Source organism: Phascolarctos cinereus, unplaced genomic scaffold, assembly GCF_003287225.1.
Source record: "Phascolarctos cinereus isolate Bilbo 61053 unplaced genomic scaffold, phaCin_HiC Scaffold_4;HRSCAF=312, whole genome shotgun sequence".
NCBI lineage: Eukaryota > Metazoa > Chordata > Mammalia > Diprotodontia > Phascolarctidae > Phascolarctos > Phascolarctos cinereus.
The window spans coordinates 502,223,321-502,241,011 of NW_027555847.1; the positions used below are offsets into that span (position 1 = coordinate 502,223,321).

Here is a 17,691-nt window from a genome sequence, read left to right on the forward strand (position 1 = left end):
TAACCAGTGTGGTGATATGGAAAAAACACTGAAAATGTAGCCAGGGGACATGAAACCAGGACTAAGAACACAAGCCAGGAGTCTAAACCCAACTCTGCTGGGTGATGCTGAGCCGGGCATTAAACCTTTTGCCTCTGACTTTGGCTTTCTTGTCAAAGAAAAGCCTTTGAATTTCCTTGTTTCTAAAATAAGAAGTCGGACCAACTGATCCCCAAAGTCCTTTCTGGTTTTGTAGTTTTATTGTTCCAACCTGAGCAGGTCTTCATTTAGCCAGCTCCCCTCCTCTTGCTCTGCAGTATAGATAGGAAACTCCAAAGTGATGAAAGCTTCCTGATTCAGGGATTTAGGATTGATGGTTTCAAACATTCCATTGCCTCCTGTTCCCTGGTCTAGGTCCAGCCACACTCCTCCCCTCCTCCCGCCCTCTCCATTGTTACTACTGCTAGGAGGGTATAGAATGCCCAGAATTCTGGGCACACCCTTCTTATTAAAAGAGAGATTAATAGGAATTACAGAGGGGTGTTAAAGACCTGTAACACCTAATTGCTACGTTCTTCCAGATGTAATCAAAAGATTTAGCAGAGGACTGCCAAAGAACTTTGGGAAGAAAAGCGGGCCGCTGACTGAAGCATTTTATGCCTCACTTGGATGGCAGCATGATCATTAGCTGTGCACTTCCTTTTCTGCTACTGATCAAAACCCTTCCTTGCCTTCTGATCTTCCGTCTTTCTCTTCTCTGTCCTTCCATCAGTCTTCCCTAGAGAATCTAATCCATGAACTAAAGGCATTTCTTCTGTTCTTTTACTGTGTTGAAGAAATCAAGCAATCAATCCAAGTTGACCAACCTGCTTCCTTTTCTGGTTACCTTTCCCCTTTCAATCTACCACTCAAACCCAAAACCCAAGCCCCAAAATATCCGTGGAGAACTTTGGTAGAAGAAACATTTTAGTGTTGACTCCATCTAGGGATATCTGAAATTTGTCACCTAGGAATAGGGAGGATATGTATTGTGTTTTATAAAAATTGTATCTGTTTTACATAAACACCAAATCAGCTAGCTATTGTTATTATTATTATTATTATTATTATTATTATTATATCAATGCTACTACTACTAATACGTCTGCTATTAAATCAGCCACCTTTCTGTCTAGCCTCTGCTAAGTCACATTTTTTCTTCCTTTAACAACTCACATTTATACAGTTCTTTAAGGTTTTGTAAAGCACTTACCTCCCAACAGTGGCAAGTTTCCAAGTATTATTTCCATTTTATGGATGAGGTAACTGAGTCTCTTGAGAAGTTGTGCTTGGGGTTGGATTCGAAGCCTTTTATCTAGATTTCAAGTACAGTGCTTAGTCTAGACTAGTGTTTAGTATTCATAAAGTCTTCTATGACAACTCCAGCACAGTTTGACCTTGCTCCCTGAGTTATTGACTACGCTGACTGCCTGACTGCATTATCATACACTTATTGACATGTTGGCCTTGGAATTATTCTCTTGCTCTTTCATGTGTGTGTGCATGGTCATTCTAGTACCATTTAAGAAATAAAGGCCATTCTTTAAAGCCTATTTTCTTTCTTTTTACCCCATATCATAACGTAGTTTTTAATCTAGGATTTTATTTTTCCCCAGTTACATGTAAAAACAATTTTTTTTGCCATAAAATTTATTCTGTCTTTATTGATTATCGTAAAGCCTTTGACTGAGTTACTTATTCATGAAAGACATAAGTAGGGTAAATATATAAAAGAGACCCAAGTACAATGAGAAAGCTAGAGAGTTTCCATATTTCCATATGGAAAACTGTTCTTATTTAAAACGTGGCAGCAACACAATAATTGTAAAAAGAGTTTATATGAAATATGATTTTTTTTTTGGCAGTTAGGGTTAAGTGACTTGCCCAGGGTCACACAGCTAGTAAGAGTTAAGTGTTTGGTCTGAGGCTGGAGTTGAACTCAGGTTCTCCTGACTTCAGAGCTGGTGCTCTATCCACTGTGCCATCTAGCTGTCCTGAAATGTGAAAATTTTCAGGGAGTGTTTAAGCCTATAATGGTTCTGCCTTGTCTTAAACTCATTATCATAAGTCCTGAATAGAAGAGAATATGGCTTCCAAATTAAAGAAGATGTTGAACCAAAAAAATCTTGTTAATCACTTTACATACATGGATGGATGGCATTATTATATGGCTCCACCAAAATAACATTAAACAGTTCTTGTACTTCGTGGACTCATGCTCTGGTGGTATCAAAATGTCATTTAGATTCGATAAGTGCCAAAATCCTTAAGATAGGCTAAAAACAATTTTTAACATTCATTTTTAAAACTTTGAGTTCCAAATTCCATCCCTTCCTCCTCCCCAGCCCCCATCATTGAGGAGGCAAGCAATTCAATATTGGTTACACGTGTGTAGTCACGCAAAACATATTTCCATATTAGTCATATTGTGAGAGAAAACGTAGACCAAAAAAAAAACCCTCAAGAAAAATAATGTAAAAAAATATGCTTCAGTCTGTATTCAGACATCATCGTTTCTTTGCCGAGGGATGGATAGCATTTTTCGTCATAAGTCCTTCAGAGCTGTCTTGGATCACTGTATTGCTGAGAATAGCTAAGTCATTCACAGCTGATCATCTTACAATATTGTTCTTCCTTTGTCCACAGTACATTTCACTTTGCATCAGCTTATGGAAGTCTTTCCAGATTTTTCTGAGAGCGTCCTGCTCGTCATATCTTATAGCACAATAGTATTCTGTTACAATGACATACACCCCAAATGATGGGCATCCCCTCAATTTCCAGTGTTTTCCAAGAGAACTGGACCTGGAGTCAGGTGAGGCCTGGGTTCAAATTTAGATTCCATCACTTACTGATTGTGTGACCACTGGTGAGTCACGTAAGCCCTCTGAGCCTGACCTTCTTCATCTGTATGTATAGAAAGGTAGGTAATATCTACCTGTCGGTGTTTCCAGTGAGGATCAAATGAGATGATGTAGTTAAGTAAAAGATCCTATTTGGGCCCTGCTTTGATGTCCACAAGGGGGTGCTCTCCCTCTTTCAAGGATGGTTGTTTGAAGGCATCTTGTTTGTCCTTCGTTCTTGAAGAGGATCATGACATCAGGGGGGTGATGCCATGACATGCAAGCACTGAGGTCATTTGATCCAACCCTCTCATTTTACAGATGAGGAGACTAAGGCCCACAAAGGTTAAGTGACTAGTCCAGGGTCTCACAGATAGAAAGTCAGAATGCAAACCACGTTCCCCTGACTCCAAATCTATCACTCTTCCTACTGTATGATGCAGCCTCCCTAGCTTTCTCAGCTTCCCTCCCCACCCTTGAATTCAGCTGAGTACAAACACTCTACTTTATTAGGCAGTGGTTCTTTGAGATGGAGTATTTATAGTACTGAGTAGGACCACACTGTTCTGTATAATTGGATTAAAAAAAATAACACTGAAAGAATCTTAAACAGTTATCACATGTCTTTTGTACCTATTGTTGTTCAGTTGTTTTCAGCTGCGTCCAGCTTTTTGTGACCCCATATCTATATGCCTAAGCAAAATTCCTGGTCAATCTCTTATTAGGTATTTGGAGGAGGAAAATTTCCACCTATTTGGACTCATTCTCCTCAGCTTGGATGAGAGGTTGAAATCGCCGTACTCTACTTAAAATTTTTTATTGACTCCCTTTTTAAGTAGAGTTTAGACTTTTTTTTCTTCTAGCGCCCAAGATTCTCTGCAATCTGTTACCACCTTGCCGTTCCAACCTCCTCTCACATTACTCGTGTCCAAGAATGCCCTGCTGGAGTCCAACCAGACTACTCTCTGTCTCCTAAACCTACCCACACCTTCCCAGTGCCGTATCTTAAGCGCGTGATTACTTTTGCTTGACATGTCATCCCTCTCTGTTCCAGCTGAATTCCTACTCATACATTAAAACCCATGTCAGGAATAGCCTTCCCCCTGCTAATCCCTTAGACCTCATCACAATTTATTGTGCAGCTCTTCCAATGTGCTTATGTATGATGATCTTTATTATGGTTTGTGGTAAACTGTAATTCTATAACATAATACACACATATAACATTATTATGTTATGTAGTATTATTTGTTGTGTAATCTTGTCCAACTCTTCATGACCTCATTTGGGGTTTTCTTGACAAAGATGACAAAGATGCTGGATTGGTTTACCGTTTCCTTCTTCAGCTCATTTTACAGGTGAGGAAACTGAAGCAAACAGAGTTAAGTGACTTGCCCAGGGTCACACAGCTAGTAAAAATCTGAGGCTGGCTTTGAACTCAGATCTTCCTGATTCCAGGCCCAGTGTTCTGTCCGCTGAACCACCTACCTGAAATGTGTCCAGAGAAGGCAGTCAGAATAGAGAGGAGTCTAGAAACTGTGCCATAAACAACATCACTCAAAGGAGCTGGAACCTAGAAAGAAGAGCAGCCTGTGGGGGTGGGACGTGGTAGCAGTCTTCATGTGTTTGAAGGGGTGTTCTTCGGAAGGGCTCAGATTGAGAGAGAGAGACCTTAGAGGATATGGAGTCCATTTTACAGATGAGGAAACTGAGGCTAACAGCAGTGAAGTGACTTTCTGAAGGTCATCCAGGTAATAAGTGCCAGAGACAGGAGTTGAATTGGGGTCCTTAGACTGTTCTGCTTACTCCAAGAAATGAAGAATTAGGAGTAATGATTGGGACTTACAGAGAGGCAGATTTCAGCTTGATGTAGGGGAAAGACTTCCTAACTATTAGAGCTATCTAGTTCAATTCAGCAAGTACTTATTAAGTGTGGATAAGCCCTGTGGACACAAGGGGTGGAAATACAGAGACTAAAATAAGACAGTCCCTGCTTTGAAGGAGCCAGCCACCTCAAGGGTGATTCCACCCATCACTGGGAAGCCTCAGTCAGAGGCCGAATGGCCACTTGTTGGGAATGGTATCAGAGCACCTTCCTTCTCATGTATGGATGAGATCAGACAGACTTTGAGGTCATTTGCAATTCTAGGTGGTGCAGTGGATAGAGTTACTTCATCTGAGGCCAGGAAGACCTGAGTTCAAATCTAGCCTCAAACATTGACTGTGTGACCCCGGGCAAGTCACTTAACCTCTGACTGCTTCAGTTTCCTCAGCTGTAAAATAATACTTACCTCTCAGGATTGCGATGAAGAACAAATTAGATAATATTTGGAAAGCATTTAGCCTACGGCTTGGCACGTACTAGGTGCTATTATTGTTATATGATAATTTTGGTCATTCTTCCCTCTCCCTTCTCTAAACCAAAATTGTGTGCCAAGAGAGATTTGTGGAAGTTAAAGAAGTCTGGATGATGAAAGCTTGGAGGAAATGAAATAAGAACCAAAGGGAAGTAAAAATTTAGACAGTCTAAATCACTTGTAGAGTATCAAGTTCCTATAAAACAAAGAATATTTTTTTTCCAAAATATGAAGCAATTGAAAATATTGTCATTTTGTGGGAGTGATTCTTAATATGCTTTGCATGGTGTTTTCCTTCAGTAACTGTAACTAACAATTAGCTTGGTCTGTACTGGTTTTTAATTACTGCACCTTTCCAGGCTGGTCAAAATTCCCTTTTACTCTATGCTAAGCGGTATTTAATTTTCTTGATTGAGTCAGTCAGCATTTGTAGATGTATTGCAAAAGGCTTTTTCCTGGCAAATGACTAATTCAAAAATTATTACACTTAAAAATTTACAAGGCACCTATTATGTGCAAAATACCGCATTAGGCGTTTGGAGGTGGACTTAAAAAGTATAGATAAGTTGAAACACCTGTGATTGTAGAGCTTGCAGTCTAGAACAAAAGTATTTTTTCTACTTTAATATTTTATTTTTCCTCCAATTTATGTAAAAATAATTTTTAACATTCATTTAAAAAAAATTTGAGTTCTACTGTTTGCATTCCTGCATAGAAAGATGATATTTGTAACTCGTGAGACCTTTGTCAGTTAGGGTAGTTGGAGGGAAAAAATTACATGTATGTATATAGATATAAGGCACAGGGTGAGTTGAAGATGAAGGGGTCATATCTGGAGAATAAAATTAAGGGGTGAGAGAGGATTATACTGGGAGAAGGAGAAAAGGAGAGGTAGAATGGGGTAAATTATCTAACATGAAACAGACACGAAAAGGCTTTTACACTGGAGGGGAAATGGGGGAAGGTGAGAGGGAATGAATGAATCTTATTCTCACAGGATTTGGCTTAAGGAGGAAATAATATACACACTCAGTTGGGTATGGAAACCTATCTTACCCTACAGAAAAATAGGGGGGAATGGGACAAAAGAGCAGGAGGATGATAGAGGGGAGGGCAGATTGGGGGAGGGGGTCATCAGAAGCTAACACTTCTAAGGAGGGACAGGGTCAAAAAAGAGAATAGAATAAATGGGGCACGGGATAGGATGAAGGGAAATATACTTAGTTTTTCACAACATGACTACCTATGGAAGTGTTTTGCATGACTACAAAAAATTTTTAAAAAGTTCTACCTTTTGCAAAAAAAAAAAAATGGAGTTCTAAATTCTCTCTCTCCCTTTCCCAGCCCCTCCCTGAGGCAGTAAGCATTTTGAACTAGGTTATACATGTGCAGTCATAGAACAAGGGTTCTTAACCATTTTCCTGAGCCATGTACCCTTTTTGATAGTCTAGTAAAAGTTATAGACCTCTCTTCAGAATAAATTTTTTAAAATTTCATAATAGAAGGAAATGATTACTTTATTTTTAAAAACATATTATTTGTTTAAATAAATATTTCCCAATTACATATAAGAACTTTTAACTTTAATTTTTTAAAAATTTCTAGTTCCCATTTCTCTCCTTCTCTCCCATCCCTCCCCTATTCCTTAAGAAAGCAAGCAATATGATACTGATTACACGTGTGAAATTATGCAAAACATGTTAGCCATGTTGCAAAAAAACCCCCAAAACAACAGACAAAATGAAAGAAAGTAACAAAGCATGCTTCAGTCTGCACCCAGAGTTCATCAGTTCTCTCTCTGGAAGTGGATAGCGTTTTTCATCATGAATCCTTTGGCATTGTCTCAGACTGTCTTGATTAGAGTAACTAAGTCTTTCACAGTTGATCATCATTACAGTATAGCTGGTTATTGTATACAGTGCTCTCCTGGTTCTGCTCATTTCACTTTGAATCAGTTCATGTAAGTCTTCCCAGGTTTCTCTGAAGCCATCCTGCTTGTCAAAACGATCATTTTCAATTAGAGGCTAGTGTTGATTTTTTTTTTCCTTATCCCAGTTCATAGACCTCCTAAAATCTGTCCCTGGATGCCCCAGGTTAAGAACCCCTGGTCTAATGGTACAGTTGTGTTAAATCAGTAGAGGGCTGTAAGATAGAGCATCTGGTTGGTAAGTAATGCAAACAGCTGAAAAATGAAGAGGCAGCCAGCCCCATCCTCTTGGTTTTTTTGGATTCTTTGGTTTCCAGTCACTTGTTTTCCTGAGGGTCTGCTAGTAGGCAAATAGATCTTCAGGTGTCAGTCTCCCTGTTGTCAAATACATCACTGCAACTTCCTAGCCCCAGACAGGAAAGCTGCCCAGGGAACATGGGATGACCACCTGGGCTTGGAAAGAGTGATGAGAGGTGGGCTTGGTCCTATGATGTTTGGTTTCTCTTCCTTCACAACGATTAGGGAGGGTCTGTGAAACACTTAACCATGAAGACGTAAAGTCTCCATTCATTGTCTTTCTCTCCACAGTGCTGTCTTCCTCCTGGTTGCAGCAGGGTGTCTCCCCTTTTATGACTCACAAGTAAGTACAGACCCATAAACTAGTTTTTTTTTCTTCATGTTATCCATGCTCTGAAATATGAATATTAACAATAGATAGTATTTATGTAGTGCCTAAGTCTTCAAAGTACTTTACTCATATTAAATAACTCCCTCTATGAGGTAGAGTCTATTATTATTCCCATTTTACAGATGAGGAAACTGAGGCAAACAGAAGTGAAGTGACTTACCCAGGGTCACACAGCTAATAAGGGTCTGAGGTTGGATTTGAACTCAGGTCTTCTAGTATCACCTACCTGCCTGCAAGCTACCTGAAGGCATATCCAGAACTTCACTTTTTGCTACACACTCCATGTGAGTGAGGATTATTTCATTCTTTATATCCCCTGGAGAAGGAAATGGCAAACCACTCCAGTATCTTCCCCAAGAAAACCCCAAATGGGGTCACGAAGAGTCGGACATGTCTGAAACAACTGAACAACAAAAATATATATCCCCAGTGCCTGGCACATATAGTATGGTAGGTACTTAATGCCAGTTAATTGAGTTTTGATGACTTGGAATAGCCCACGCTTGTAGAGTTCTGACAAATATAGTGGAAACAGCATTAGACCTAGAGTCAGAGGGCCTGTTTTTGAGTCCCAGAGGTTTTACTTACTAGGTACAGGATTCTGGACAAATCCTTTCTTCTCTCTGTGTTTGACTTTGCTTATTTGTAGAACAAGAATGATAATATTGTATTACAATCCCTGTAGGCTTGTAGTGCAGAAAGTACTTTGTAAACCTTATATACTATATACATCTATGTACATGTCGGTTATTATTGTTGTTTTAAAAAACATCAGGTTTGCATTAAAAAAAAAACAACAACCCAGACTTCCCATGTTTTTTCCTGTCCTTTTCCTGTCTACCAGTGTTATAGCAATCTGATTACAAGGAGTTTGATTGTTACCTGCTGTAGCAGTAGATGCGCAGGAGTGAGTGAATCAGAGGATTGTACAGGGAGAGCTTGGAGACACCTTTGTCGTTTTTGCTCTCCTTTTACACATGAAAAGACAGAGCCCCGGCATGCTGAAGTGAAGGCTAAAATTAACACAGGTAGCCAATCACTGAGCTGGGATTTGACCATCGATTTTCTGCTTCCAAATCAGGTGTTGCTTCCACTGTAGAACATTGAGTTTTTAATTGAAACAGTCTGAGACTGGATCAAGTTGTGTCCTCCCCCCATCTCCCTCCCAGATATGTGCACCTGGCCTAACTTTGCTCAGCTCTGGTAACCTCTGGTTGACTTTTGGAAGAATTTTCACTTTATCTGCTACCCTAAGAGCAAAAACAGAGCTATGGTGCAGAAGCCAAATAGAGGCACTGTTTTACAGGCAAACACACCAACAACGCCATTTCTTAGGTAAGAGACACGGGAGGGCTTCTAGCATCTCTCTCACTAGCAGGTTCACTTTGATCCAGTCAGACAGGAAGACAGGAATGGAGTCATAATAAGGGGTTAAATAAGCTTACTTTATTCTAGTCTGGTCTTCTCAAAGGGAGTTTGCTGATAATGGGAGCACCAGCTCCTACAGCATTCCCTAACAACCCTTCTCGCAGGGGCCGGTGTGAAGGGGGGCAATTATCCCTCTGTCTTGATGGGGTCAATTGAGACCAGCACAACTTGTGCTCTCCCCTAAATTCCTCAAGTTTCGATGGGGGCCGGTTGAGACAAACACACAGATCCCCCCTTCCCAGCCTTAATGGGGGCCGATCAAAGCACGCACAGCATTCAACCTGCACGTTCACCCCTACGCAGTCCCCAGTCACTGACCAGTGCTCACTCGCTTTATAAGCGACAAAGAAGGCATATGGCTGGGAATAGCCTCACAATTTTACATTACTTCATCCCTAAATCTACCATGACTGCGCAATAGAAACTGTTTTCAACCATGATCATGAGAACTCATATCCAACACCTGGAAACCAGAGATGGTTATGGCTGTGGATCCTGGGAAGAAAACTCTAAGAAAGAATAACAAAAATCCACCTTACACACACTGAAATTCACCTTATTTACAGGCACCTACGTGGTTCAGTGGATAGACCACCGACCTGGAGTTAGTGTTGTTCAGTTGCGTTCAACTCTTTGTGACCCCATGGACCATAGCACAACAGTACTGTCCCTGGGGTTTTCTTGGCAAAGATATGACGTAATTTGCCATTTCCTTCTCCAGTTCATTTTACCGATGAGGAAACTGAGGCAAACAGAGATGAAATGATTTGTTCAGGGTCACACAGCTAGTAAGAATCTGAGGTTGGATTTGAACTCAGGTCTTCCTGACTCCAGGCCCAGCACATTTTACTGAGCCATCTAGCTGCCTCCAGTTAGGAAGATCTACCTCCCAGGGTTGTTGTGAGTATCAGATGAGATTGTAATGATAAAGCACTTAGCATAATTCCTGGCATATAGCAAGTGCTATACAAATGTTATCCATTATTATTATTATTATCATTATCATTGTTATTATTATTATGTGGTGTAGCGGATATAGTGTTGAATCTGAGGTCAGGAAAACGAGTTCAAATCTTGCCTCAGACACTTAATAGTTATGTGATCTTGGGTGTGTCACTTAATCACTGTCTCCCTCAGTTTTTTCAACTGTAAAAGGGGTATAATAGCACCTACCTCGTAGGAGTTGTCAGGATTAAATGAGATAATGTTTGTAAAATGTGTGACATATGGTAGGCACTATATATACGCTGTTATTATTACTATTATTATATCTCACTGTTGGGTTTTTTGAGTAAAACATATACTCAAATGGTTTCTTCTTATATACAAGATATCGTTTAACTTACTGGTTATGCTCAGTCCCCCTTTTTAGCAGCATTGTAAAGACTTGGGTGACAATCTTAGATTTTTCCCTCATAGGGTGAGAGGCTCTGAAAGCTGATCTCCTGAGAGAAGAAAGCAGCCTATTTCTTCCTTCCCCCTAATACCGTGTAATGTAATGTAAAAGCCCCAAATTGAACTCCCTCAGGGATATGCTACCTAGTAATTCGGCTGTAGCAATATGTGGTATTTTAATCTTTTTTTGAAACCTAGATTATTTCCATTTTCTTTCTTTCTCTTTTTCCCTTCTTGGGGTAGGGATTTCTGCAGGCGCTCTGACTCCTAGGCAGCCCACCTTCAGCTGCTACCACTGTGCAAGTCAGGTCTAAAGGAGCATCACTGTGTTTAGTGAATTAGCAGAGGGCACAAAGCTGGGAGGGAGGGCTAATGGATGACAGGAAGGATCCAGAAAGCTTTTGATGGGCCAGAAGACTGTACTGAATCTAAGATGGTACATAGGATAGAGTACCAGGTCAAGGGTCAGGAAGACCTGAGTTCAAATCTGGCTAGCTGTGTGACCCTGAATGATTCATTTCTTCTGTTTGCCTCAGTTTCCTCATCTGTAAAATGGGGGTCATAATAGCACCTACCTTCTAGAGTTGTGAAGATCACTGAGGTTATAATTGTAGAGTACTGCACATAGTGCCTGGCACTATATACATGTTAGCTATTATTATTAAATTCAATAGAGACAAATGTAAAGTGTTATAGTTGGGTTAAAAAAACCAACTTCACAAGAGCAAGAGAGGGGAGGTCTGGTTGGTAAGCAGTTGTTTTGAAGAAGAGATGAGACTTTTACTGAACTGTTTGATCAGAATGAGTCAGCATTGGGTTGTGGTGTTCATAAGAAGCTAATATGATCTTGGTGTTGAGAGGTAAATCATCCAGAAATAAGAAGTGCTGATCCCTCTGTTCTCTGCCCTGATCGGACCCCTTGTGGGTTACTGTCTTCAGTTCTGGGTGCTAGAATTTAAGAAATACGTTGATAAACAGGAAAGGGTCCAGAGGAAGGCAAAGAAGATGGTGAAAGGCTTTGAGTCTGTGTTATATAAAGATTAGTTGAAGGATATTTAACCTGGAGAAGAGAAGACGTAGGTGGCAGGGGGAAAGGGGGAGGGAATGACATGATAGTTATATTCAAGTATTTGAAGGGCTGTCATGTGGAAAGATTTCTGTTTGGATTCTGAGGGCAGACCAGAAACAATTCATAGAAGTTACAAAGGGACCAGTTTAGGCTTGATGTCAGAAAAAGTTTCCTAATAATTAGAACTATCCAAAAAGTAGACATGGTGGATTCCCTCTCCTTTGAGATTTTCATGCAGCGACTGTATGGCCCCTTGTTGGGTATGTTATCAGGAGTATTTCTTTCATAGACAGAGCGCCCCCAAAATCATAATGATTCCCTCAGGTTGAAAGTACATTAGGAATTTTGAGACTAGATCAGAGGTATCAAATGTGTAGACCATTGGAACCAGATTAAAATGTAACTGGGAAACATTTAATTAAATAAATAAAAGTACAATAGAACATTGATTGTAATATGTGGTTTTCTAAGTCACTATGCGGATGCTGGGATCCTTGTATACTGTTCAGCAGCAGCCCAGTTTCTATTTGATTTTGACACCTCTGAAACAAGTCTTTTGCAATACAAATTCTGTGATTCGTGGAGAAGTTATGATATCCTCTCAACCAACTACTTTGAAAGGCAGCTATGTGACAAAATGGTTCAAGTGATGGTACCTGAAGTCAGGAAAACCTGAGTTCAAATCCAGCTCAGATATTTATTTAATAGCTTTGTAGTCCTGTGCAAGTCACTTAGCCTCTGTTTGCCTCAGTTTCCTTAACTAAAGCAGAGACAGTAGCAGCACATATTTCAACGGTTGTTGTGAGGGTCAAATGAGACCATATTTCATTCAAATAAGATACATTTTCATGTAAAGAAGGGGAAACTTGAGCAGGGAGAGCCATAGAGATTTTTTTTTTGGTGATCTCCTGGGTATGTGGCCCAAAGAGTGACCCAGGGGAGACATCCAACTGCATTTAGCACAGTATTTACTTAGCACGTAGTAGGTGTTTATTACATCCCCCCTTCCTTTCAACTAGGATGAGAGACTGGTGGCTGAAACATTCAATTTTGAAGTTATGTTTTGAAATATAGTGTCCTGAAAGACTTCCCTTACTGACAACCCTCTAGAAGGTTAAAAGGGTCTCTAAGGATTCACTGACCTTGGCCACCCTTGTTACTGGAGCATGCCAGGCATTCTGTAGTCACCACTGTGCTTGCTATCTTGTGGCTCCAATATATGGTGTATGTCTATTTCTGCCTAGAATAATTCATTTGTTTGTCATTTGTTACAGTTTGATCAAGCTGGGTATTTCTGGGCTGCCATTCACTTGTTCTGTGTAGGTAAGTTTAAAAAGCATGCCAGGAAAAAATAATGAAGACTTTGATAATAGAAAGGCATTTAAGATTTGGAAGAAAGGAGTAAAGAAAGGAGGAACAGCTTTGAGGATGGAGTCAGATCCTGCTCATGCTTCTTCATATCAAAGACTAGAACACACCTAGTTGTTGGCAGAGGTGTGGACAAGAGGAGGAGCAGACTCCAGGTACCAAAGTAGAGTTGGATTGGGTCAGAATTCACTGGTGCTTTTCTGAATTGCTTTGGCTTCTTTGGAATTTTCCCTCAATTATATCAGTCCCAACTACCTCTTCCTGTCATTCATGGAAAACTTTAATTAAGATATTGTGACTTAAGATTTACTTCCCCAGACCAATTTATGGAATGTTGGCAAGTCTTTCCTTAAAATCCTGGGAATACACACAAAGGTTTATGTGAAGGTCATTTTCTTTCAATTACATACCAGAAAATTCCAGAGTAGGTTAAATGAAGAGCTTATTTAATTTTTTTTTTGCTTATGTCATGTTGTGAGACATATTGTATTGTGAGAAAACACGCTAGTCTGACTTAGTTACCCTCTGTTCAGAGTCTGAATGGTGCTGTGTGTTTCTGTTTACCGTAGCTAACGTATGAGAGGAGGAAGTTCAGCTTTTGCTGGCCATTGTGCTAGTGAATGACTAACCCTTCCCTGTTTAGTATTCTCTGTGAGCTGGTTTATATGCTGGAATGCAGTAGCATAGATTGTGACATCTTTCTTGAAGACCTTCAGAGACAGGATAGGTGCCCTTCTCATTTGGATGTTGCTCTGAGGTCCCTTGAGAGCTCCTTCCAGCCCTTTGCTTATCTGATTCAATGACAGTGAGTCTAGTTTATTTGCCAGAATGAGCATGTATCAGTAGCATGTTTTATTTCATTTACAGGGTCTTACAAAATACTTCACAAGGCCTGGAAATCCAACATGTTAAGGTACGTTTTATAAGATTTTTGGAATATTTTTGTTTTTTGTCTTATTTTATATTTTTTGGTTACAGAAAAGGAATGAGCGACTCTCATCGTTAGAGACCTTTCAGCTTGGGGACTTGGAGCTCTGCTGCATAGGATTGTGGGAGAGTGGACAGATTTAGGTCCCAAAGGTTATTCTCCTCTCTCTCATTGCCATCTGAAATTTTGTAGTCCTAGTTGTCTTCATTCATACCCACGTGTACAACTTTCTCTAAGCCACTCAACTGTCAACCTTAGGTACTGAACCTACCTATGGCTTATAGAGACAGTAAGTACTCTCCATAGTTTTTCAGTTTGAATTTGGACAGACACAAAAAGAAGCTGTATTCTCTGGATTCAGTGAAACCTTTGGTATACCGAGTGAGGTTGATCTAACTAGTCACTTTTTTGTCAGTTTAGTTAAATGAGGGAATACCTAATTCAGAGTTTTGTTGAGAGCCACCTTGGTTATTCCTGGAACAACCTAAAGAAACATACTCCCTCCAGATTTTCCTTTACATTAAACTCTCCCAGACGAGCACAAGGCAGATTCTGTATCTCAAGGAGTTTGATGTCCCCACTTGGGTCACACTTTCTTTGGGCCATATTCCCAGGAGATTCCCCCCGCAATTTTTTTTAATTGGTTGCTGTTTTATGTGATCTCTGTGACTCCCCCTGCCCAAATTTCCCCTTCTTCATGTGAACATGTATCTGATTTGAATGGAACAAACCAAAAATTCTTGAAAATCCAGGTGAAAAGCAGTGTGACGTAATAGGTAGAGAACCACTCCCGGAGTCAGGATGACTTTTGTCTTGTCACCTGACTCTGAAACATACTTGTTGGGTGATACTGATCAAGTTATTCAATCTCTCAGTGCCCGGGCACCTCTAAGTTACAGAGCATGTGGCTAACTGCATTGGTGGGGAGGGAGTTTCCTTGCTGGAAATTCACTACACTGATGTTAAAAAAAAAAATCCAGATGCTGGTTTGCATTTAAAGTACCCTTGCTGCTTCATCTTGTTCTTTTGTAACAATATGCCGTTAAGTAATGCCTTAGTAGAGAATGGTGAATATTTTTTACTTGCAAAATAACTGACCATTTTTTCCCCTTTTCTACCTCTCTGATTCCCTAGTGACATCGACCAGCAGTACCTAAACTACATATTTAGGTAAAATTACTAACCTTGTCATCTTTTTGGTGTTGTCTGTTTCTTTAACTCATTTCAAAAACATCTTCCGGTCACATTTTTCACAGAATACACTTTGAGTCACTGTCCCTCATTACCAGATTAGTTCAAAGAAATTAATTAACTGTGAGCAGGACAGAAATTAAAGTTATTCAGTAGGAGAGCAGGTTAATGTGCATGGCTTTTTTGTAGCTGGAAAGTCACGTCTCCCACTGTCCACTGTAGGCTTCAGCATAAGAAGCCAAGTTAGCTTGGTTTAGGGAAATCTAGGAAGGTTTAAATACAGTCACACTGAGGTAATAACAGAGTCAACTTGGAGATGAGCCTTTTGTCCATTGGATCATCCATTATTTCTGGAGTGAACAACCTTGCTTCCAGCATTCAAAGAGAACTGTTTTTCTCATTTTGAGGTCCCTAATGCTCAGCTAAATACTTATATTGAAAAATGCCTTTTAAACAGCAGGCTTTGCTACAGGCATGGATGAGAGCTTCCATTGTGCCAGGTAGAAGACTTGCATCTGGTCCACCTTGCCTGAATGTTGTAGTGAAGGCCTTTTCATGGGACTTGTCTAAAAACTCAGGATTTTTTTTTGTTTTGTTTTTAAAATGCTTCCATGGCATTTGAACCATTTCAGGCAAAACTTCTAGCCAGATCAAACATCAAAGGAATGAGGGATATGGAAAAGCGACGATTTAGAGCTTTTTTGACCTATAGCTAATTTTCCTGTGTTCTCTTCTCTAGTCCTAACCATTCCTTTATTTTATCATGTGTATATTTATTGCCTGTGAGCCTGATGCTTGCAGCTTCCTGGCTGAGACTAGGGGTCAGTCAGCTCAAGCCAAAATCCCATTGCCAAGTCTTTTCTTTCGGCACAAGTGATGAAAATGTGTGAATCAGTACTGGGGGCACTGTTTGGCTTCTTGCTGGCATTGGAAACACAGAGGAATGAGCATCTAGAGCTTTCCATTATGCTTGGATTTATGGGTCATCTGTGCTTCTTCGTTGCCAGCTCAAAGCATTGCTTGCCAAGGCAGAGAAGTTGGTTTGAGCTCTCAATTTTTTAGTGAGAGAAAAGTGGTGAGAAGTTTCTGAAACTTTAGTCCAGCTACCTCCCCCCCCCTTTTTTTTTGAGGGAATATTTATTTCCTGAATTTTTCTGTTTAGTGATTCTGAGCAGAGCAGTGAGATACTAAAGGGAAGTGGGTGTTACTCAATTGGATAAGGGCATGAAAAAGATGTAGAGAAGAAAGGATGGAGGGGAAGAAGGAACAGAAGAGTGTACATGTAGCAAGAGGTGAGTGTAACCATTAAAAGGGAGTAGTTTTGGCCTTTTTTTGCTTCTGGGTTCACAGCTGTGTTATGTGGTAAAAGTAATGTGGGGAAGCAACATAGGGTAGTAGCTAAATGGCTGGCCTTGGAGATGGCTTTGATACATATGATCTACATGACTATGGTTAAGTCTTAATCTTTCCGGCGACTCTTTTAGACCATAAGCTATCCATCTGCATTGGTGGAGGGAGTTTCAGCATTAGGAGCTTCTCAAATCAATGAAATCACAAGTCTGTCTCCCTCCCTAAGACAAAATAAAACAAAATTTAAAAAGCTTAACCTTGGTTTTTAGGAACCTTTAATTAATTGGCATTTAATAATGACTCTGGGAAATTCTGGTGTCCTGTTACTTCCAGACTCACACTTAATCTAGGTTTTTCTAGGATGCTTCTGGCCTCACTTAGTCTATAGCTGTTTAAGTGGGAGGACAATTTTCCAGGGGCTCAGAATCAGAGAATTTTAGAGCTTAATGATCATTCAGCCCAAACCCTTTATTTTACAGATGAGGTTTCTTTGAAATGGTGGTGTTTTAAAGCCCCAAAGGAAATGTAGGAATTCTCTCCTGGGTATGACAAATAGACTTGGATAGAGCTGAAGGAAGATTTATTGGGTATTGCATAGGGAGAGTTTATTGTTTGGTGTGCAGAGAAGAAATGGGTGCCATATTCTGGTGTGTTCTTTTTTTTCCAAATTAGCACATTATTTAATCCTATCATTCCATGGCTATAGCTATTGTATATAATTTCAAATTACAGACTTCAGAAAGATTTCTGCCAAGAATGTGCATGCTAGCGATGACTAGAATAACCAGAAATTTAGTTCTGGTAAAATTCCAGTGGTAGCAAGAGGACCAACTCTCTCATCTAGCTCTTTCATCTGACTTTGGGTTCCTGGCTCAATAGCCCCTAGTTTCTAGGGGCTACTTACTTCTTAAAGTTTATTTCCTTCTCCTTTGGTACCTTTTTTCTCCAGCTATCCTACAGTGAGAGTAATAGCACTGCAAATACTGCCATTGACCATATCTCCTCTGTCTCAGTAACTCTAAGGCAAAGTTGGGCTAGTCTGATGCAGCATATCATTCTTTAACTCTCCCCTTTAATTTTTCCCTCTCCCAATCCAATTTGGTAGAAATAGTATCTTCATGTGGCCTCT

General features: G+C 40.1%; 1 protein-coding gene across 4 annotated transcripts in view; it reads left to right on the forward strand.

Moving 5' to 3' along the window:
• Window positions 1-17,691, forward strand: part of SLC35D4 (solute carrier family 35 member D4) — a 172,349-nt gene that overhangs the window by 57,609 nt on the left and 97,049 nt on the right. For all 4 annotated transcript variants that reach the window (XR_013486231.1, XM_020968752.2, XM_020968753.2 and 1 more), the window contains exons 7-10: window positions 7,734-7,785; window positions 13,000-13,048; window positions 13,961-14,006; window positions 15,156-15,191. Coding sequence is in view for 3 of the 4 variants with exons in the window: in XM_020968752.2 (XP_020824411.1) it covers window positions 7,734-7,785; window positions 13,000-13,048; window positions 13,961-14,006; window positions 15,156-15,191 (183 nt within the window). In the remaining variant the exon portion in view is untranslated. The remainder of the gene's footprint in view (window positions 1-7,733; window positions 7,786-12,999; window positions 13,049-13,960; window positions 14,007-15,155; window positions 15,192-17,691) is intronic.